The following is a 22,771-nucleotide window of genomic DNA, read 5'->3' as shown; positions in this document are numbered from 1 at the left end:
CAGGCGGAAGCTGACTATGGAACCATCTCTTCTGGCAGCAGGGGACATGGTGATGCTGGCAGGGTATTTCTGCAGGGCAGGAATACAGCCCCTTCTCAGCTTCTTAGCAGTAGTGTTTATTGATTTGAATGCCTATTTGGACAGCAATACAGCAGTGCTGCAGCCTGGGGCGAGAGCAGTTGGATTTTAGTCAATACACTTTCAAATCAAGCTAGTTATCTCTGTGGTTGTGGGATTTCTGAAACTATCATTTAAAAACCGATAAAATGCAATATAAAGAAGACTTACCACCTCTGTGAAGAATTATTGTAGAGTCAAACACCTCCTTATTACTGTGATCATGAAGCCACCCAAATTAACACTCCTGTGTGTCACAGAGCATTGGCAAAACAAATCTAATGTACAGACACACAAGAAAACAACGGATAATGCCAGAAAATGCAATTGCTAAATTATACCGACTGTATCCTCCCTTGCTCACGCGGCAGCTCCAGGTTTCAATCAGGATGGCTTTTCCTTGGCTTCTAAGCGCCACCTGCTGAAACACGAAGCCACATGTCGGAGCCCAGCACCTGAACACTTGCTGGTGCCATCGCATCGTGCAGCTCCAAAAGCGTTGCTCAGATGGGACCTGGGGTAGAAATCAAGCCCACAACAAACTAAGCAGTATTTCAGTTATTTGTAGCCTATGGTCCTGAAGAAGTTTGGGAAAATAAAAGCAAAAGGCAGAGTTTCCAGGATTTCTTCATCCTTAAAATGATTTTGGCAGTAGTGTCCACAGAAGCACTAACTCCATAGCAGTAATTCAGAAATTCATCTTTCATAACCTAAGAATGAGAAAAACAGTGTTTACAAGGGTGATGGCTATATACTCTGGCTCAACAGACTCTTTATTTTACAAATATTTCTTTTGCATCTTCCAGGGAAGTCTGATTTTTACATCAGATTCTCCTAACCTTGTATTAGGATGTATTGCTGCAGCAAGCTCCAACACAGAATTTAGCTGAAAAACACACATAAACACAAACACACACACATATACATATATAAAATAAATATTTTTTCTGGTTATTGTTAAATACTGACAGCATAACTTACATGTCACAGCAAAATTAGATTAGTCCAACATCAGGACCATCACCTGTAAATGTATGTAATAAATGAATGTATAAATAAATGAATGTAAAAAGGTTTGTCAAGCAACAGAAAGAAATGAGACACAAAGCAGAAATGCATTGATGAAAATGTCAAAAGGAATAAATCTGTGGAAGGAAGAAAGCCACAAAATTGGAGCTTCTCTAATACAGTCTGACAATTGTTTTTCCAGAAAATGTACATAAGATGAAAAAACCACTCCACCTTTAGAAAGTTAAAAAAAAAAATACTGCAGATTTTGGAAAAAATACCATGTTTTCAATGAAAAAAGGAACAGGTTTATCTCAGGAAAATAAACACTTCTCACATTTTACCACAATCTTTGTTTTTCCACAGAAAACCAGACTTGATTCAACTTCCACAAAACCTTGTGCTTCCTTTTGTTCCAAGATACTCAACAAAGGCTGGATCCTGGTCTCCAGCTGCTGCTCCTGCTGGGATCAGCAGCAGTTCTGTGAGCCGGAGGGAAAACTGGGTTCAGGTTTTTTTGTGGAGGTGGGGCTGCTGTACTTGGGGTGGCTGCAAACCTCCAGGCATGAACATGGAAGATGTGCTAGAGCCAAAACCAGGCTTGCTTTGAAACCGCGGGGGTTTCAGACTCAGCCAAGGCACAGCATAATGGCCAGGGGCTGCTGCAAATAGGAAGGCAGCTTTCAGCCACACGAGGACTTGGTGTTAATCACAGGTTACTGGGAATCCTGTTTTCTGCTCACCCTACAAGAGAGGAAAGCTAAAGAAACAGGGAAAGCTATAATCACAGTGACACAGACAGTAGGCAGCTGCTGGCTGGTTGCCAGGTTGATCTTGGCATTACCTGTTTTACTGGGAAACCTCAGTGTGGTGCTGCTGCTGCTGCTGCTGCTCCCACTGTGGAGGATAGAGCTGAGACAAAAATCAGCAAAATCTTGCTCCTTCAGCCAGTGACAACTCTGGGATGGCAAAGCTGTGCTCTGCCCACATGGCTGCAGAGGTTTGAGGCAGCACTGTGTGCAAGGAATTACACAATGGTGAGTTGGCTTTTATACAGTAATGTGCACAGGTGGTTTCATCTGCAAAACTTCTGCTGCTGTCATCTGCCTCTGCCAAGATAGCTTTGTGTTACAAGAGCAGCAGAATTAATCAGATCACTGAAAATCTCTTGTGGTCTAGTTGCAAGGATATATGGCAGAGAGTGGGGTTTGCATTAAACTCAGGTGCTTGAATCAGAATTTTGTTCTGCAGGAGAGAGTGTAAAACAAAAAACATTTCTGTATCACATCAAGCCAAAAATTTCCTCTTCCAGACAGAAACACAAAGCCACAAAGAGCACAGGGAGGCCAGGATGAAAATGCAGTGAAGGAAGCTGCAGAAATGCCACCTTTGCCAGAGGAGCACACCAGAAGAAAAGGCTGTCCCACACCTCTTTTTTCCCATACCTTGTGCTCTTTTGGGGTAGCGGGGTGGTGTCACCGAGGTGCTCTGATGGCTCATGCAGAAGCAGGAAGCGGGGGCAGAGTTCTGGAAGAGTTATAAGGGAGTCTTTTCCCTCTTTCCCACAGGGCTCTACCAACATTCTTGGAGCAAGCTTCAGTGCTGGCTGCTGGGGAGGGCAGACCTTACTACTGACAAGACACTCTGCCACACGGCAACTCAAGGTGCAGGCAAAACCTCCACCTCTGGGACTGCCCCCCAGCCCTGCAGATTCAGATGTTCCTGTGGTTTGTGCCCTTCTGTTCAGCATCTGTTGCACAATCAGAATGAAGAAATAGTGCTTTGAACATGAAGAACCAACCAAGGTCTCCCATCTTGATGCTAGCACCAGATACAATGGTATGCATTATCACCTACCTCCCAAAATCTGCTGTGTGTGCTGTGGAGCCACAGGCTGGCAGGACAGCATCACCACTTATCTCCTGTATATGCTGGGTCTGTACCAGCACACTGCAGCTGCAGCTGAACAGGGGCCTTTCAGTTTCATTTTTGGGTCTCCCAGATCACAGAGAGGGAGAGTGAAGTGCTGGAGGGACACTGGCCTTTGGTGCTAGTCTTGACAATACCTCTTGTCTGATTCAAATCCCTTTAACTTTCCTTTAATCCCTGAAAAGTGCTTCCTCTGAATGTCCAGTGCATGTATCCAGTGTGCCATTATGGCTGCATATTCCCCAGTAGAGCTTTTACTATCTAGCAGCTAATGCCTGTGTTTGCTCCATTAATTTGTACACATATTAATCAAATTACATTTCTTACAGGACAGATTCCAATTTGAGTTCTACAGCATCTGATTATTAGTGAAAATCATGTTTTTTGTTTCTCAGATTATTTATTTTTTCCTGAAAGCACTGTACCTTTTCTGAAGTTACCTGTTGTTATTCAGAGTACTCCAAGAGCAGCTCTGTTCCCACAGACGTGAAAGGAAACTTTACTGCTGACTTTGAAATCACCTGAAACCAGCCCTTAGAACCTTTGGTTCTGTACAAATGTTGAAATGACTCTGTTGGGAACTATGTTCTCAGGAAATATATCCAGTGAGCAATGAGGTCCACATGCAGGCAGACCTGAGCTGGGAATTGTTCTGAGAGCACCAGAACACACCACCAGGGTGAGGGGGTTTAAGCTCTCCTGGATCACATCCTTCAAGTCCCCACACAAACCCCTTTAGTCCAGTTCAGTGCAGAAATCTTGTCCTGAAATACAGGATTTTCCTCAACTGCCACAGGCTCAGCTACGGCTCCCAGAAGCCACTGAATAAATAAAATTGGGAAGTAGTAGTACCAAAGACAAACTGGCTGCAGTTATTCAGATTAAAACTTCCACTTCACTTGAACAAATATCAGCCTGTCAGATCACTGCAGGGTGTGAAGACATGAGATGGCAAATCAAAAGGAAATGTTTCTTTCATTTTGTGATTCCCACAGTCCATCCACATTACTTTCTTTCTGTTTGAAAGAGAAGACAGATTTTGTGAAGTCAATTAATAAAAGAGAAGTGAATGGATTCTATTCAGGCAGCCAGACCACATACAGCCCCTATTTGGTATTTTGTTTTTCATATATATTGGCACTTCAGTAGCATTGCAGTAAGTAAAGGCTCCTCTTATAATGGCTGACAATAGTAAAGAGAGTTTCTCCACCAGTTTCCAGTGTCAGCCAGCATGCAAGTTTCGGGAGGCTTACTGGTCAAGAAAATAACAGAGTTTGCACAGCCTTCACTAAGGGATTGCAAGCAACCTTTGCTCACGCTGAGATCACTGCTGGACAAAAGAGAAATAGGGTTTGCAGAGGATCAATGCTGCAAGCACTCAGAACTTCAGTGTTGAAACTGTTAGCAACCCAGACTAAGAGCTGCAACTTCATCAGAAAGGCTGTTTTGAAGTCCATTCTATAACCCTGCACTGCTTTTAGCTGGCTGCCAGCCTGAAATGGAGCAAATGTACAAGCTATTTACTATTTGCTACAGCAGCAGGTTCTCAGTCTGGCAGAGGAGCAAAATTATGAGAGAGGAGCAGAAAGTAGAAGGAAAAAAAAAGTATCAGCCGGAAAAATTAGACAGCACACACTCACACACTAGTTTTTTTCTGGATTTTTTCAGGATTTTTTTTACAGTTTCTTTTGTGTGTCATTTCCACCCTGCCTGTATGGACAAATCTGGGGGTCAGGTGTCCTTCTTTTAGTTCTGGCTTACCTGTGGAATTTTAACCTCTTAGTTCCGGGGAGGAGGGGGGACCTGACTGCGGGTACTTGGTGGGTACTTGAGAAACACAAAGAGTTCGGCTGGGCCAGGGGGAAAGTGGGACGGGAAAAAAGGAGGGAGGGGACAGTTTGGCGGCTTCTTCAGCTTCGGAGAAGGACGCTCTGCTGGAGCTGTTGCTGTGGGGAGAGGGGAATTCGCCATCACCCAGACAGAGCTGCTGCTTCTCCCTCTCCCCTCTTTGTTGGTGGCCTCACACCCCCTGTCCTGCCGGGACGTGTGGCAGTGCCAGCCACCGCCGCGGAGCTGCTGATCCACCTCATCCACCAGCCCGGGATCTCTGCTCATTCCTCTGCTGATCCACCTCAGCCACAGGCCCGGGATCTCAGCTCATCCCTGCTGTTCCAGCTGAGTGTTCCTCAGAGCCCTGCAGGAGCACCGGGACTGACTGCCCGCGGGGGTTGGTGAAGCAAAGCCTCTCCTCCATCCCTTCCCGTCTCGGCCAAGAAAGCTCTCACGGGGTCCCTGGTTCTGTTTTCTCGCTAACGCTGTAGTTATTGTCGTTTGTTTGCCTTGTTATAAATACTAGTAAAGAACTGTTATTCCTATCCCCAGATCTCTGCCTGAGAGCCCCTTGATTTCAAAATTATAATAATTCGGAGGGAGGGGGTCTACATTTTCATTCTAAGGGTGGCTCCTGCCCTCCCCAGCAGACACCTATCTTCCAAAACCGAGACAACGAAGGACAAAAGATGAACTGAGACAGCCTGATTGGTGTGACAAGAAGGGTAGGTTCCCAGTCTTTATTCAGAACAGAAGACAACCAGATATGAAAGTTATGAGTTCTTCACTTCCCAGAAAGCTCCCTGAAATCATATCTTGGTCAAAAACCAGTGCAAATTCAAGTAAGTGGTAAACAACTTTCAGTGTAGGTCTGTACAGGCAACAGCCACAAGGTCAGAAAACATTGCAATAACACAGAGAAAAAAATGCTGTAGCACATGTATCCCCTTTGAAGAATAAAGTTATCTCGCAGTACAGAAATAAAGGAATTAAAGCAGGAGGAGGGGTGGGAAAATCTATAAGAAGCTGTACAGGGGGTTGAAACATGGTGTGCACAGGAAAGTAGTATATATGTTTGGTTGTGAGACAGAGAAATAAACAGGGCTTTTCAAAGAATTTTGCATTTATTCTGGTCCATGTCTCCCCTTCTTCAATAACTCCTCCAGCCTCCTGGTACTGGGAACTCACATGTTCCCGGCAGCAAGATCAGCAGCTGCTCCATCACACTAGTGAGACCCACAAAGCCAAAAGGTATTGCAGTGCTACAGCTGACAGGTCTACTTGACCGTCCTGGGACAGACTTCCATTTATAAAAGCCAGTCCAACCACACGTACAGAATATTTTGGTTTCCATCTCCTGCACCCTCTGCCAAACAGAACTGTATCTGATATTGCAAGAGGAACATTCAGGAGCCACAGCAACCTACTGCAGATGCCAAAAAGAAAAGAGCAGTTCATCTCAGAAAAAAAAGACATACCAGGGATGCAAAGATAAAAAGGACAGATGTGTGGTGTGGCCAAATGCCAGATCTACTCTCTGATTACGCTCTGATCCCCTGAGGCTGAGCCTACTGAAGCATCTGGGAATTAATTTTGCAGATTGAACGTAATTGGCACAGTTACTGGAAACTTGTTATGGAACAGGAGGGTGTTGTTGTGCATACACTTAATCAGAGGAACCTATAAAAGGTGAAAGAAAAGTCACGCTTCTTTAACTGCATTATTAGAGTTTCCAAGCATTCTTCATCATGACAATAAAGTAGATGTCTGTGTCTATTGAAGCACTGACTCCAGCATAGTAGTTCATGAATTCTTCTGTTGTGACCTGAGACAGAGAAATTAAAAATAAGAAAATGAACCTTTGGTTTTATTTAATGCTTAATGGTTTTATTTAATAAATTACATAATGCTATATGTAAAAACCACATATTAAGAAGAACTCTTAATGAAACTCAACATCTGCTATTTCATGTGGTTGCTAACAAAAAGGAATCCAACAGGACTGACACTTAAATTTGACACTTAAAATCTGCTTAATTTCACTTTGCTAGAAAAAAGAGCTCTTGACCTTCATAACACTTGGATGGAGATGAAACATGTGAAGTTTAACTAACCTTACCAGGAACTGAAGTTAAAATCACTGCTGCCTAAGAAGACAAATTTTTAATGTATTTTTTTCCAGGGATGCTATAATCTGGTTATTTGCAAAATTATTAATAAAGTGGATGGGTTTTCTGATGCAATTCAGAGACAGATTGGAACTTCATATCCATCCACAGAGAGAAAATATTATTGCTCTAAACAAGTCTCCCTTAATGAAGCAAATATTCTTTCAAATACCTAAGAGTTTTGAATAGCTTTCATGGGTATTTTGAGGTTTAAAAATGACCATTAAAAAAATAAATAATCAAATTAGCCAAGAGGAAAAACTGCACATGTCTCTTGTGATGCCTTAACTCTCAAATTGTGTAGATCATTCTTTGAATAAACACCATGCACAAAAATACAAAACAATATTAAAAATTCATTTAGCTATGACAGGGTGTCCAAAGGAGTGCCAAGAAGATGGTGAAGGGTCTGGAGGGGGAGCCCTGTGAGGAGTGGCTGAGGTGTCTTGGTCTGTTCAGCCTGGAGGAGACTGAGGGGAGACCCCATAGCAGTTACACCTCCCTCATGACAGGAAGAAGAGGGGCAGACACTGATCCCTTCTCTGGGGTGACAGTGATAGGAACGGAGGGAAAGTCATGATGTTGTGTCAGGGGAGATTTAGGCTGGATGTCAGGAAAAGTTTTTTCCCCAGAGGATGGCTGGGCACTGGAACAACTCCCCAGGACTGTGGTCACAGTACCAGCCTGACATAGTCCAAGGAGCATTTGGACAATGGTCTCAGGCCCATGGTGTGATTTCTGGGTGTCCTGTGCAGGGCTGGGAGTTGGACCTGATGATCCTGGTTCCTTCTAACTCAGCATGTTCTGTGATTCCATGATATCTGCTCTGATTGCATTGTGTGTTAAGACACACACTGAGAACTCAGAAAAACATGACAACAGGGAGAAGGGACCACTTCAGACTGTTGTACTATCATAAGATGATTACAAGTCTCACTAAAACTGCTTATTTCAGAGGCACCAGCAAGACCATGGTGAAGAGGGCCTTTCTAGCAAATGCTCAACTTTGAGGCATTTCTGCTAAAAAAAAAATTAGGTATTCAGTATCATTAGTGTCTTCTGATTCAGGAAAGTCACAGTCTGTGCTCAGAAGAAACAGTAATCAGGTGAGCTAACATCAGAATTGCTGAACAAGAGGTGGATGCTCAGACACTGAACTCATAAAATATCAATTTGGGGACTCGTTTAATGTGTTCATGTATGACCTCAGCACAAAAACCAGGAACATTTTGGTTGAAATTTGCTAGATGTCACCACTGCTGTAGACGTGGAAAGGGATAGCTGGCTTCAAACTGGTATCTCTGAGGATGACACTGCAGCAGAAGGGATGAAGTTCAGCTCTACTAAGTGAAAATTCATGCCCAAAGTAGGTAAAACCCATCACCTCTCTACAACTGAGAGCCTGAGTGGTGGGAACAAAGCAAGTGAAGGATTCAGGTGGAGCAAAAACTTACAGCCTAATTTGTTATGACTAACTGCTCAGATAGAGAATATCACATGTGAACCATGGAGATGCAGGATTGCTCTGAGCTGGTCAATAACGTAAGTTCAGACCAAAGAATTTTGCAGACACGTAGCAAGAGGAAGGAGAACATGCTTGGCTCAGAGGTGGTTGCAAAGCAGATGTGTAAGTCCATCACAAAACATGTCCAGGCTTTGCACATGAACCAGAGAATTGTGCCAGAGTGCAGGAAGGGCTCCCAGCTCTGTCCCAGCTCCTCAGGGTACATGCCCATGGCAGTAGCCCCAGCCCCATTCTCCCTCCAACTCTCTGTAGATAAATCTGTGTCTCTATTATGGACTGATTTCCAAGTCAAGTGTCTCAATAATTACACTGCAGAAGAACTAACTGTAAATTATTTAACAAAGCAGGGAACCTGCTTTTGAGCTGGATCCTAGTATTTCTTCTCCTAAGAAGTGAAAAATCTCTCCATTTATGTGGGTCTTGAAAATCAGCAATTTCGTGGGGAAGTCTGAAGATGTACTTAGTGTAATCTATGAAATTTGATTATTAAAGCTACAAACCTTAATGCAATTTCACAACTGTCCCTTGTACCACCTGCAGAGCCCCTTAGCCTCAGAATGTGCAAGCTAGCTGTATCAGGGGTGCTGTGCACAGGTTATCCATCTACTTTGATTTTCCATATAAATGTGATGTAAATGGATGCTTGGTACTGCAGTTACTCCCACACTTGGTAACCTAAGTCAAATTCTGAGTCAGATGGTGATTTCATGGCTTGCAAATAGGTGTTTCACTTACCTTCCCATCTTTGTCATAGGGTGAATCAAAATTATCCAGAAAGGCTTTAAAAACTTGTTCTTCTGTCCAGTCTCCATTTAGGTACTTGGGATGATATTTTGCATTATACAGCCCGCGTAAGTCTTCAATTGTTATGACACCACTTCCGCTCTTGTTTAACTTCTGAAATGCCTGCATGATGACCTCTTTTCTTGCATTGGACATGGGAGGCTGTAAAGAAATATCAACAGAATAATTTTTATTTTTGCCAACTACTTGCCCAGCTCCGAATTCAAGTACTTGCTGTTGCTAGCAGCAAAACTTCCAAGGTAGATGTGACAATATATTGGTGATAGTCTACACTGTCCATGAGCTAGAAAGGGCAATATATCCTCAAAAGAGCAATATGATTAAGACTATTCAGTGTCTACCCATACAATAGCGAATGGACAATAAGAGAGAAAATGCTACCTAGAACTCTTTTCTGATCTGCCTATTTTAAATATTTCCAACAAGAAATTACTAATTACCCTAAGTACTAATATTTTCTATCTAAATTGTTTAGGCTTCAGCAGAACAAAGATACTTCAGACAAAATCTCACTGTGGTGGATTAGAGAAAGTCTCCCCTGAATAAGTTAATGTTATAAAGAGATGCATCATAAGATGGCCAACAAAGAAGTGAGATTGATGGGCTGAACCACACAGGTACCCAGTCTGCAGGACAGGAATTTTGGGCAGGAATCTAAATCAAGGCCACAATTAATTGAAAAAAAAATCACAGTGGTTTATTTGCAAATATTCTATTCTACTTTGTCTGTTCTGCTATATTTTAATCAATATAATGCAGTAACAACATGAATTCCAGACTCACTCTCAGCGTAACGAGAAATTCATCAAAATCAATTGTTCCACTGCAGTCTTTATCAAATGCCTGGAAAATCTCTCGCGCTTCTTCCTTATTGATCATCAGAGCATAATGCTGTAGTCCTCTCAGAAACTCATTGAAATCCAGTGTTTTGCTGTTATCAGTATCAAGGATGTTAAATATCCTGTGGAGAACATGAAATTTGAGGAAAATACATAGGAAAACAGAATGCTACAGTGGTTTAGCACAACATAGTACTGAAACAGAGTCACCTTACTGGCATAACATTTCCTCCTTATTCTATATTCTGAAGGAAATTAAAAAAAAAAAAAAAGAAAAAAAAAAGGAAAAGGAATAAAAAAACCCCTCCAACCAACAAACCCCCTACACTTATTGGCAGTAGAGATGACTTGTTTTGATTGGGTGCATGTGTATTACGTTAAACGAGGGAAAGGCTGCCATAGTATTCCTGTTCATTATAGCCCTCTGCAAGCTGCACATTTAGATGAAGTTCCAGTTGGTCACCATCTGGATCCATTTGTTGTTTATGGGACCTGGGAGAGATTTCAGGGTGTGATGCAACTCCCCTTTCCTAGGGGATGCTTGCAAAATGATTTTCGGTGCCTCACATAAACTAGACAGCTAATACATATTTTCAACAAGGGCATCAATCTTTCAAAAGTTGAGCAGGTCAGTCCTGTCCCAAAACACATGAGCCCCAATGCCAGATTCTGTGGCTTTGGCACTGAAATGAGGAGACTCAAGTTTTGGCCCCTGTTTAGGGTGTGAGCCTCTTGCAGCTAAAACTATTAGGCTGAATAATGGGTTTGATACCTTGCATACTCACCTGCCAAGTCCTTTGATGCCTGCAGAACCCTTTGCTAAACACTGGAGGCGAAGTTTTTCAAGCGCGTCGGTGGTCTGGAACAGGCTTTTTCTAGCTTTGGTTGCCATCTCTTGGTCATGTCTTGCTGTGCCTGGCATCTGGAAGACCAAAACACTGATGTGACATGGATTCACATTCAGACATAGTGCTTAAACTTGCCTTTGCATACAAAGCATCCCAAATTCCTAACTTGCAAGCTGCTGGTAGCAACTCTTTCATGAGAACCTATTTTGACTCTCTATTTCCTTTTCCTTATATCCTTCTATCAGAAAGAAAAATTGACAATATAGGCCACCAATCATGAAAGGAGGGCTCAGACAACCACCCTGTGATTAATCCAGATGAAGACAGGAAACTGTATTGTCTGCCTACAGTGTGAGAACATTGTGACAGCTGGTGGGTGCACTCAGGAGTGTGTGGCTCCTTCTGTGTCCACAGCATCCTTGCCAAGCCTCTTCCACCTGGCCAGGTTTGCAGCTATCATTTGAACACAGAAAGATAAAAATTACCCTAGCTGAGGACTTTTGCCTTTGATTCACTTTTGTTCCACTGAGACCCAAATTCTGCAGAGCAGAGACTTCTCCCATTGCATGTCTGAGCAACAGCACATACATAACACCTACTCCTTTTTTAACACAACTGCAGAACAAATTAAAACCTTAAACTTTCACTGTATTTAGCACCCCAGGATTTAATATACTGACAACAAAGGCCTTCCAGCTTCCCTCAGAGGAAAACAGCAGAATGAAAATAGGGAAAACCAGCTTTTGACTCTACAGTGCTGCACAGCATCACCAAGAGCAGCACGCACAGGCTGGCAGAGACCCACTCCCTCTCCCACAGGGATTACTTGTGCCTAGTGCTAAGAAAAGTGGGACTGCTCATGCCCATACTGATATTTTAGGGCCACAATGAATCCTGGGCACATGCTCAGGGCCAAGACTGCTGTTCCATAGCCTGGCTGAAGGGTCTGCAGCAGGTCATGAAGCCTCGCAAAATATTTTCCAGCCTTTCCACGCACCACTGGAGCAGGGCACTCAAGAGTCACAAAAGTTACAGCAGAGCTCTAGACTCAGAGAGCCACTAGTGCTCTGCTGAGGCAGTGCTGGGATGAGGAGATGAAGCTGAGCAGCCCTGTGAGGCACTGTGAGTGCACATGGCACTTCCAACCCCTTTATCATTCCATGTGCAGAAGTGTGAACTGAAATGGTCAGACAAAACTTCTGAGAAACATGGAATTAAACTGTTTCATCTTAACAACTCCACTCCTGTTTACAGAGCATTGGCTATGACTGCTGGTAATGCCACACATGCTGAATTTTATAACCACTTCAGATTACTCCAGCTGGGCTTTGAAAAACAGAAAAATAAAATAGTTTTGTACTCCCTAAATGGTATCAGTACTAACTTACTGTAGAAGTCTAGAGAGGTAAAATATAGAGCATTTTGGCCTTTGCTTCAGACAGAGCAAGCAAAGTTCTTCTGGGAACTCATTAACCACTGATCAGGAAGATCTCACAGCTGTGTGAGATCAGCAGCCAAATATGTTTTTTGCAAACAATGACCTGTCCTTAAGGAGAAATGTTTAGCTGGAAAGAATTTAAAATACAGTGAGGTTACATAAGCACAGTGCAAACTATATTTACATTATAAAATAATGTACTATTGCTTATATATATCTATATATGTGGGTATACATATATATAACTACATATCTATATATATATATACATGTATATAACTATATATGTATATAACTATACATCTATATACAGAGTACAAGATGCAATCGTATCACTGTGCAGTGTGCATCTCTCTACACTATGTTGTCTTTATGGAGCTCTACAAATACTGCAACCAGCAAGGACATAATTCGTCTCTACAGTACATTGCAAAAATCTACACAAACACACACACTGTGAAAAGAGTGTAGTGTCTCCTTGCCTCAGGTTCAGTGAAGTAATTTCCAGAATACTGCAATGTGCATCAGATAATCATTGCAGCAAGACTCATGAACTGATGCTAGGGAGGGATAATCTGATTTGCTATCTGTAATGATGTCTTGAACCTCAATAAAAGCCACTGAAACTGGCCAATCCTCTGTCATTTCTGCAGTAAGAATAAAGTTTACTTCTCTAACTATATGCATTTCTGCCTTAGAATTCACCATCTCTAGGCTAAGTTGTTCCAGTATTGAATAATTTTTCTTTTAATACAGGTTGTTTCTAGTCTGAATTTCTACTATATTAGATGCTGCTTTACTCTCTTTTACAAGATTTAAGAGCTACCTATTAAAATGTGTCCAGATGTAAGTACTTGAAGGTCCCTTTTAAACTCACTTTGGCTTAGTAATTAGGCATAGCTCAGGGCTCCTGGTACAAAATGATTTTCCAGATGTTTAATATAATAAACAGATAATTCTGCTGTTACTCTTGAACTTTTCAATTTTCCCAGTGTTCCTTCTGAACTGGGTCAGAGCACTCCAATAATCTCACTAGTAGCATAGGTAAAGATATTCCCACTTTTTTTACTCCGAAGTATCATGGTTTAAAACACTAATAATAAATATTTCTGCTGCTCTTTGCAGCTCTGCATTCTCTATAATGTTCACTAACTAAATCACCAACAACATGTTTCTATACAAAACTCTGCAATTAAAGTCTGTTTGTAAAGTATTTGCACTTTCACATCACACTAAAGCCTCTTAAGCAGATCCTGGCTTCCTGTGCCACATGGCAGTAAGCATTTGAGAGCCCTTTTTATAAATCCAGAAAATACAGAAAACCAGTTAAATATAAAACCTGTTACATGCAACACTGGTCCATAGTGACACTTAGATACCACTTTCTTATTTCTGTTGGCTGCAGGTTTAAGTTAGAGGTAAATCCTTCCTAGGCTGTATTGTAAGAAAAAATGTGGAGGCCCTGGGGCCTGCTGGGGAGATACCAAAACAGTTACTCTAGAAATCAGCACCTTAGGCTCCTGGGTTACCCCACTGCTTGGTGAGGTGAAAGACTCAGATCTTAAATCTGAGGGTATAAAGGGTTATATCACCCTTAAATCCTTCCCCAGTTCCAGACTGTTCTTGGCTCTCGGCTCCCCATTGGCTACCCATTCCCGCTTCTCCACCTCACATCCCTGTCTCTCTGGCCCCTCATCCCTGTTGCCTGTTGCCGCTTTCCCCATTTTTGTACCACCCCCATAGTCCTTACAGCATTGGCCCTCTGCCCCATGTGCCACCCCCTTGCACCCCACTTGCAATATGTAATAATAAATTACATATTTATTCCTGCCGTTATCCTGGGTCTTCATCCCTAGACCTTCCCACAATAAAAACCTTTCCTGGAACATTACATGAAGACCCTTCCTGCTCTTTCCCTGACGGCCTATTATTCCTATCTGGCGTGCGTGTGAGTGCCCCACCTGCTGTCTGCACGTTCGCCTGAATCCTTGGAAGTCAGAGACAGCTTTCAGGGCAGCAATGGCTGCAGTTTGCCTGGGCCTGCAGTCCCACAAAAAATACTCCAAATCTGTGCAAGGAGGGAGGAATCACAAATTCACCTGTTCTTTCCTCCCCTTTCATTTTGCTCTTGCTTTTTTTTGGATAATGTGAAGTAATTAAAGATGTAATCAAGGTTTGTTGACTATAACAGTTCCCTGCATAGTGTACAAATGTCTTCCACCTGAATACCATTAATAAAACAATAACAGGTGAAAACAGTAATTCCACATGGTTTTAGTTTGTGTATCTCATCCAAGACTATCAGATTTCTCCCTCAGTGAAATTAACCAGCAGTGTTTATTTTCATTCTGAATTCTAGAGAGTTTTGTTTAATAGCCTAGGCTATGAAAAATTACAACACCCCACATTGTCAGTATTGTTTGTTTCTATAGGTAATGTTGTGTTGTGCAGGCCAAACAGAAATGATTGCATTTATTCCTAACAAATACAAAATCTTAAATTTTTGGTTGCATTTTTCCAGAAGAATCTTAGGCTTTTCAGCAACCAAATCCCTTTGCATTCCTCTGCAAAGGATTGAGGACTTGAGGATTAAACCTGGAAGGAGTTAGATTCAGTCTAAACTCTGCAACATTTGTATAGATATTATCCTTCAGCTGAGCCCGAGAACCTCCCATAAAAATTGTAAAAGCCACTACAGTATGATGGGCAGAGTCCCATACGTAGCTCTGGAATGCCCAGGCTCCTGAAAACCCCTGTCCTGACCAAAGACACAAGCAGCACACCACCCACCCCAGAGCAGAACATTTCAGGATCTACGAATAGATTAAGTGGCCTAAAACAATTGTACACATTTAGTTTATTTCTTAAAATTTCATTAAATTACTAGAAGCACGAAAACTGCAGGAGTATTTGACAACCATCTAAACATCTTGTTAAGAATCTGCCTTCCTAGCCCCTCAGACCCCTCTGCAGCAGCCTCCCATCTCTCTCTTGATCATGACCAGCACCACCACGCTTCAGCCTTCTGAGAGGTGGACATATACATATGTATTTAGATATCTAAACTAAAAATTAGATTTTTAAAAATTAGATTAAAAATATTAGATTTAACAGTTAAATTTAATTAAAATTAATTAAACTGCTCTTGGTTGATCAGAGAAACTTGCTGTGAGATAGAAGACAGGAAAAAAAAATCCTTTACCTTCTGTTTTGAATCCCAGGGTTCCAATCAGGACAGAGACGTGTTCAGGAGGTTCGGATGGCGTTCCAGGCTCAAGCAACAAGTTGAAGTGATAATGGGCCACAGCCTTAATGCAATGCTTTTTATCCATCTCGCTTTACTTGTTTACACACCCGGCTGCCCTTGGCCCCCCCTTTTTCGGAGGCCTGGAGTTTGCCAGCTGATCTCCAAGGTGACATGGAGGCTGTGCCTGCTTCCCTGGACAATTGATATGGGGTTTTGATAACTTTTTTATTTTCTCTCTTTTAAAAATATTGTCTTTTCTTCTCATCTCTGCCCACTTGGGCTGGAGAGCAGAGGAGAGTAGGAGACACCTTGTGCTGCTCCTTGCTGAGCAGTAAGACAGAGGGAAAGTGGCTGTGGGAAAGAGCTGAATTGCCTGGAGGCCTTGTACAAGGTTGTGTTTTTAAAACATGTTTCTCTGCTTTCATAGTGGAGATGGTTGAAAAAACTCTCTGATTCAACTCAAAACATAATAGAAAAGTAAGTAGTAAGTAAAAAAGTAGTAAGTAAAAGACTGTCAGTTGTGGTTCACAAAAAAAGAGAAATCCTCACCAGCATGTTTTTTTTCTCTGATGATTAATTGCCACTCTGAAGGCCCACTGGTGGTTAAAACCTCTGGGGAGATGCTGAGCTTGTGTTCATTTGCAGCAAGAAGAAAGCTGAAAAGGTTAAACACCCATATGATGAGGAAAAAATGCTCTCTACCTGGACACACCTATTAGCAACTCGATCTGTAGAAGGTCACAAACATTGTCAGTAAGATAACATACCACTTTGGTAGGGAATCAGGAAGTTGGTAGACTCCTTAGGCGTAGGAAATAGACTGTGTGTCTTCCCTGGCCCTCTGGGGCAGCAGCAAGGTGAACATGTAAGATCAAAGCTGATGGCAAAGGCAGTGTGTACAAGTCAGTGTGAAAGTGTGTGGAAAATTAAAGGAGAACCCTGTTCTGGCCATAGACAAAACACTGAGCAAGAATGAGAAAGTGCATTGTTTCCTGGCAAAAGCACAAAATTATTTTAGGCAATTTCTAGACTAATACCACTTGCATCCTGGCAGGCTGCTTATCTCTCATCGACAGGTACTTCCTGGTACTAAACTGAAGCTTGTGCAAGACTTAGAATATTCTTTTATATTCTTTTACCTTATATTCTTTTATAATTAAGAATATCTTAATATTCTTTTATATTCTTTTTATATTTCTCATATAATTTTGCAGCTGATTGCACATTAATGCACAAGCAGGGAACAATGCTTATTTAATCATTTACTGATTCAAAAATATTACCTTTGTGAAAATGTAACATCCTTCCATCCACTATCTTTGTTTTGTGAATTGATCTCCAGAGACCTCCTGGGAATGCAGAAGAAATAAAGGGCTAAGAACATTATCTGGGCTGCTGCCTGTCCACACACTCTGCAAAGACAAAACAGGGGCCCTGAGGGCTGGAGAAATAGATTCATTGAAAAACAAGTTGGTCCTTGGATTTCAGCCTCCCACCTGAATAAAGAAATTCTTCAAGTGCAGAATTTGCATTGACTTTTAGAGGGTTGCAGTAGATTGAAACAATGGGATGGGCTCTTGAAAGCAAAAAATGAGTTAATTTAATATCTAGATACTCAGCTGCATTCTGTTGCCTTGCCTTCCCTTTGTCAGTGAGCCCAGGCACATACAGACCCACATGGACATTTACCCTAGACTCCTCTGGAATCAGGATTGTGCCATTTCTGAGGTGGTTAATGAGTTACTAGCCTGAAAAATTATTTTCAGGCTTTCAGGTGTCTCAGATTACATTAGGGTGTGACAAAATTTATTTGGTTGTACCTGCTTTGTTACTGTGTACAAAGCTGCAAGCAGAGTTCAGTGAATTCAGAATTTATCATAAAGGATATAGAGCTTTCATCAGAACTCTGAAATTTTTTCTCATCATTTTCTAACTAGCGCTGAATACATGCATACCTATTTGATTGTCAGTTTTTTCTGAACAGCCTGAACTGCCTGCTCAGTTTGTAGTCCATCACTGAACTGAACTAACTAAGTAAAATATACTATGAGGCCTAACATAATCTATAAAATCATGACAGAGCCAATTCAAGGTAAATGAGGTTTCTAAAAATTCAGATTTTGTGGTGAATTTAGCCTGGAGGGAAGGTATAAGAAATGCCTTATAAATTTTATAAAAACTGTCTCAAAAAGAAGTGTCCCTAGTTGTTTTGCAGTTTAGTTTACAAGTTCTAGCACTGTTTCTTGATGAGCCAGCTGTAATCATTGTTGTGGAGAAGCTCTTCAGCTATGGGAACAGGTATGAGCTTATCTTCTTGTCCTTGGTAGGGAAGTCAGCAGGGTTGTTTGGGTGGAATACAAGTTAAGAAAAAAACAGCAATCATGAAGTCCCAGAACACTATGTAGCAGAGAAGATTAATTTACAGGATAAGCCAATGTGTTTTTTCCTGACATTAAAATTAAGAAAGTTTCACATGCACTAAAAAAAAAGCCCTTGTGGTAAGTACATTGTCAAGGGGAAAGTATTCTGATTTTAAACCAAGCTGTAATCCAATTAAATCACAGAATCATGGAATGGTTTGTATTGGAAGGGACCTCACAGGTCATCTAGTTCCAAACAGAACTGAACTCTGACTCTAAATATAATGTTTTTATATCCAAAAATGCTGTCTCCCTGTGTGGTTTGTAGTTATCCAGCTGAAATTAATTGTCTGTTCTCCAGAGCAGAGACCAGCTGGTACATGCAGACTGTGCTCATGCTACTGAGCTAATTCCTAGGAGAATGGTTACCACCAACCTGCCTGCTGGCCTCAGACCTGCTTTGTAACAGAGCCCCAGCCCAGTCTCCACGTATGTCTGGCCCCCACCAGTGACCCTCATCTTGCCCCTTTTGAGTGTTCCCAGCCCAAAGGGTGCACTCTGCCAGCAGTGTCCATGTGATGAATTGCTCTGCCTGGCTACACAACTACAGCATTCCTAACCTCTACCTTTACTTGCGTTTTTCCCTTGCTCTCCGGAAACACAAGCAAACTTTGTTTTTTTAATGCTATTTCAACTGCTAAATGAACTTGACAAGTTTTTTTGAAAGTGATTTGAGACCAGAAGCATTCCAGAAAAAGAGGCAGTTATATTTAAAATTTTTCTTTTCTTGAAAATCTACCACAAATCTGTTTTCAGTTGGAGAATGGAAAAGGAAAACACTAAATAGTTCAGTTTTTAAGAAGTTAAGCAGTGTTTGCTAATGTTTTCAATGTTACTAATGTTTACTAGAAATTGATTCATTCTAGCCTGTGCCTTGAAATAAAGACAATTTCTGTTCTTGAATATTTTAGGCCAAATAGAAAAAACAATGCTGTGGGTGTTAGGGTTTTTTAAAATTCTACTGTATTTCTTAAAAATATTGGCAATTTTCTGTCAACCACAGTGTAACAATGCAATGTATAGGCCTAACATGCATGAGAAACTTCTGTGCTCAGCCCTCTCTCTTTTGTCCACAGAAGAAAACTGTTAAATGGGCCCAGCATTTACTAGGATCAAATACCTTTTGATGCTGAAAAGCTGTCCTTAATCATTGCAAAGTGGGGGAAGTAGTGAAGAATAGAACAAGAACAGTCTGCAGCTTGCTTCCACAACAGCCAGAACAATCTGTCCTCACTGAAGAGGGCAAAGGGAAGGGAGAAGGGAAGGGAGCCAAAAGCAGAAGGTTTCAGCAAGCTGCTCCTCGGAGGCCTCCCTGGTCACAAAATGCTGGAATGTCCTGGGGAAGGAAGAGTAGGTGTGAAGTCTCTGCTGTTGGCACTGGCATATGCCAAGACAGGGAGTCTTGATCCTCATTTTACAATCCTGCCAGTCCCCAGAAATGTGTATTTTTAGAGGTATCTGAGATCATGCAAGCACCATTAGTCAGGAGAGTAAAAACCAGTGAGAAGTGATGTGAGAAGTAATGCAGGAGAGGCCAATGACTGCTACAGGAGTATCTGGAGAGGGCTGTGAGGGAGATGTACTGCCTGCCAAGGCAAGGAGCTCTTCGCTTGCCAGCCCATGGAGCCAAACTGACTGCAGCTATGACTTCAGCCTGTGTGGTATCATTTCTTAAACAACCACAAATGGGATGTATTCTTTTCTTGTTATTCACTGGAGCTTCCTCTCCAAATTAACAGGAACTGTTTTGGTTCCTGACTCCAGAAATGTACTGGTGGTATGTGAGCTGGATGCTTTTCCCAGCTGGGGCATGCTTGACATGGCAGCACATTCAGCACTCAGCATGCTGGGGGTACTCATCAGCATGGCTGGTAATACACAATCACTCTAAAGGGCTTTTTGATGTCCCAGAGCCTCTTCTCGCCATGACCTCTGCATTTCAGAAGTGACTTATGTCACACAGAGCATGTGCTATTGCCAAGCTTCTCTGCGCAGCAGGCCTGAGACTCTACCACCTTGGCACAGGAGCCGCTGTTGCCTCAGTCAAGGTCTCTTCTCTGTCCATGAATAAGAGGCTCAGGGATGAGTCAGCAGACAGAAGACACAGCCAGGTCTCAAAACAGATGAATGTGTCCTCACTCATAAGTAAAGGCTGGAAGGAGAGGCGTGATATAGTTGTAAAAGTCCCTCAAGAGTTTCTCTGCCAAGAGGCTTGCCAACCTTGAGACGGGGGCTTTAATGCAGATTTGCTGGGACTCATGACCAAAGCCTGAGAAGGAGGAGAGGTATGGGGTGGCCCGAATATTTTCCAGCATTGGAAACAGCACTGCTGGCAGTCAGGTCAAGTGTCTGCATAGCAGAGATGCACATGCACAAGAAAAACAGGAGACAAAAGTCTATGCATGGTCCTCAGAGTGACAAAGTGTCTGAATGATCAAGGCTTGAGGAAACCTTCAAGACTATTGAGTCCAGCTGTCAATCCAGCACCACAATAATCATCCCTAAACATATTCCTAAGTGCCACATTCAGATGCCACCTGAACACTTCCAGAGAAGATGACTCTACCACCTCTCTGGGCAATTTATTCCAATGCCTGATCACCTTTTCATAGAAAAATATTTTTCCTAATATCTAGTATGAACCTTCCTTGGCATAACTTAACACTATTTCTTCTCATCCTTTGGCTTGAGACAAGGCAGAAGACACTGATTCCCACCTGGCTACATCCTTCTTTCAGGGAATTGTAGAGTGATACAGTCTCCCCTGAGCCTCCTTTTCTGGAGGCTAAACACACCCAGATCCCTCTGCTTCTCCTCATCCAACTTGTCCTCCAGACCCTTCTCAAGTTCTGTTTCCCTTCCCTGAACTCTCTCCAGCACCTCAATGTCCTTTTTGTAGTGAGTGCCCAGAACTGAAGCCAGGATTCCAGGAACGGTGCACAGCACAGAGGACCAGTCACTACCCTGATCCTGCTGGCCGCACTATTGCTTATCCAGACGAGGATGTCATTTGCCTTCTTGGCCACCTGGGTACACACCGGCAAACTGCTCATTTCTGCTCATTTGCTCTGGTACAGAAGTCAGATTTAAAGATTTGTAGTTCCAGGCTAGGTTCAGGCTTTCTGAGCATGCTAATTTTCAGCCTTGGTGGAATTAAAATTGATTAGCACCCCCTCCAGTTTCATATGTCTCTAAAATTTAGATCTTCGGGAAAATTTATCTCTCTTAAAATAAGTGCATGTGTTCGCTACCCATGAAGAGTGGACATGTGTAGGTGTCTTTGGTACATTCCAGGCAAGCCCAAGGGAGTTTGGGATCCACCTCCCCCAAAGCTTCCGAGGGAGTGTCTCCCACGGACATTCACGATGCCCAGCAGAGGGATGGGGTACTGACCTGAGCCCATAGCTCTCACAGGGCATGCATATAGGATAAAGATGAAGACAGACACCTTTTCCACTATCTCTGGCTCTGTATAGTTTTGCTTGTGGATTGTTTTTTCCAGTATCAACCTCCAGCACCCAGTCTGGGCATGCTCTTCATAGATGAGGCAGACGACTGAGCCAGGAGACTCCAGCTAGAACTTGTGAACAGTGGCTTTGTCAGTGCTGACTAGGAGAAACTGCCAAATCCCCACACTGCACTTTCGGAAATCCAATTAGAGGTGTCTTTCTGTACTGTTCTGTCTCTTTGTTTTATACAATAACTTTAAAAGCTTCAGCAAAACAGATCTCACAAAAAACTCCTTTCTTAAAAATAGTTCAGATGAATGAGCAAATGTAAACTAGTTCCATCTGCTTACTACCCCCTGTGTATTACAAACCACTGAAATGAAAAAATCACAGTGCTGAGGGACTTATCTGACAAGATGATTGTCTCATGCTTTTGACATAAACTTTTGATTCCCGTTAGGCAGCACAGTATTAGTGATAGGAAAGGTCCTGAAATTAAGCCACTAAAGGCTTAATTTGGAACTTAAAAACAGCAGCTCCTTGCTTTGCTGCTTCGTTCATAGCTATTGATCTCTAAAACTTCCACAATTTGGGTAATCACTTTCATCAGTGAACATTCAACTAGAGACATATGGACTTGCACTCGATGTACTCCTTCTACTGCTTAAAAATTTAAAGGCTTTCTCCACATGACACCTTGCCCAATTGGCTGAGAGGGCAGGCAAGAAGTGCAGCAGGTTGCCCTGTAACCTGGCACTGCCATTGCTAGAAACAAGTACCATGCTTCTGCAGAGCTTCAGAACAAAGGCCTGGAGGCTTTCTCTGTCTGAGCTCTTCTTGATCTGCCCATAGATTTGTTTTATTTTCTGTGACAGCAGTTTCTTTAAGTGATAAGTTGTGTGTGGTAATTAAATTTTGTTTTTGTTTTTCTTTGTATGGTGCAGATTTATATAGGTAGAAATAACAATTAGTATTTCTATGAGTAATGGAGATATTTACATCTTATCAATATCTACATATCTACATCTAATACAATACCAGGATGGAGACACAGCATAGAGCTTAGAGCAGTACAGGGCATGAAATGATGAAATCTGGGGCACAGGCTTGGCAGTGGGGACCTTGGTGCTCCCCAGCAGTGGTCAGTTA

The 22,771-nt window shown here is 42.2% G+C and overlaps 1 protein-coding gene across 1 annotated transcript; it reads right to left on the bottom strand.

Moving 5' to 3' along the window:
* Positions 1 to 5,754: 5,754 nt before the first annotated feature.
* On the bottom strand, positions 5,755 to 15,840 carry CAPSL (calcyphosine like). Its single transcript, XM_058826045.1, has 5 exons — positions 15,709 to 15,840; positions 11,006 to 11,142; positions 10,165 to 10,342; positions 9,313 to 9,522; positions 5,755 to 6,709 (listed from the first exon to the last, which is right to left on the bottom strand). The coding sequence occupies exons 2-5, from the start codon at positions 11,140 to 11,142 to the stop codon at positions 6,608 to 6,610; spliced, it is 627 nt and encodes a 208-aa protein (XP_058682028.1). The 5' UTR covers positions 15,709 to 15,840; the 3' UTR covers positions 5,755 to 6,607.
* Positions 15,841 to 22,771: the final 6,931 nt, after the last annotated feature.

The sequence above is a fragment of the Poecile atricapillus genome, chromosome Z (genome assembly GCF_030490865.1).
Source record: "Poecile atricapillus isolate bPoeAtr1 chromosome Z, bPoeAtr1.hap1, whole genome shotgun sequence".
Classification (NCBI taxonomy): domain Eukaryota; kingdom Metazoa; phylum Chordata; class Aves; order Passeriformes; family Paridae; genus Poecile; species Poecile atricapillus.
This window is presented reverse-complemented; position numbering and strand designations above follow the sequence as displayed.

Excerpts from the sequence above, each read along its gene's own strand:
- CAPSL (XM_058826045.1), bottom strand. The coding sequence starts at position 11,142 with ATGCCAGGCACAGCAAGACATGACCAAGAGATGGCAACCAAAGCTAGA. Across the intron at positions 9,523-10,164 it reads AATTTCTCGTTACGCTGAGA|CCTCCCATGTCCAATGCAAG; the intron begins GTGAGTCTGGAA and ends ATTTCTTTACAG. Across the intron at positions 6,710-9,312 it reads CCTATGACAAAGATGGGAAG|GTCACAACAGAAGAATTCAT; the intron begins GTAAGTGAAACA and ends TCTCTGTCTCAG.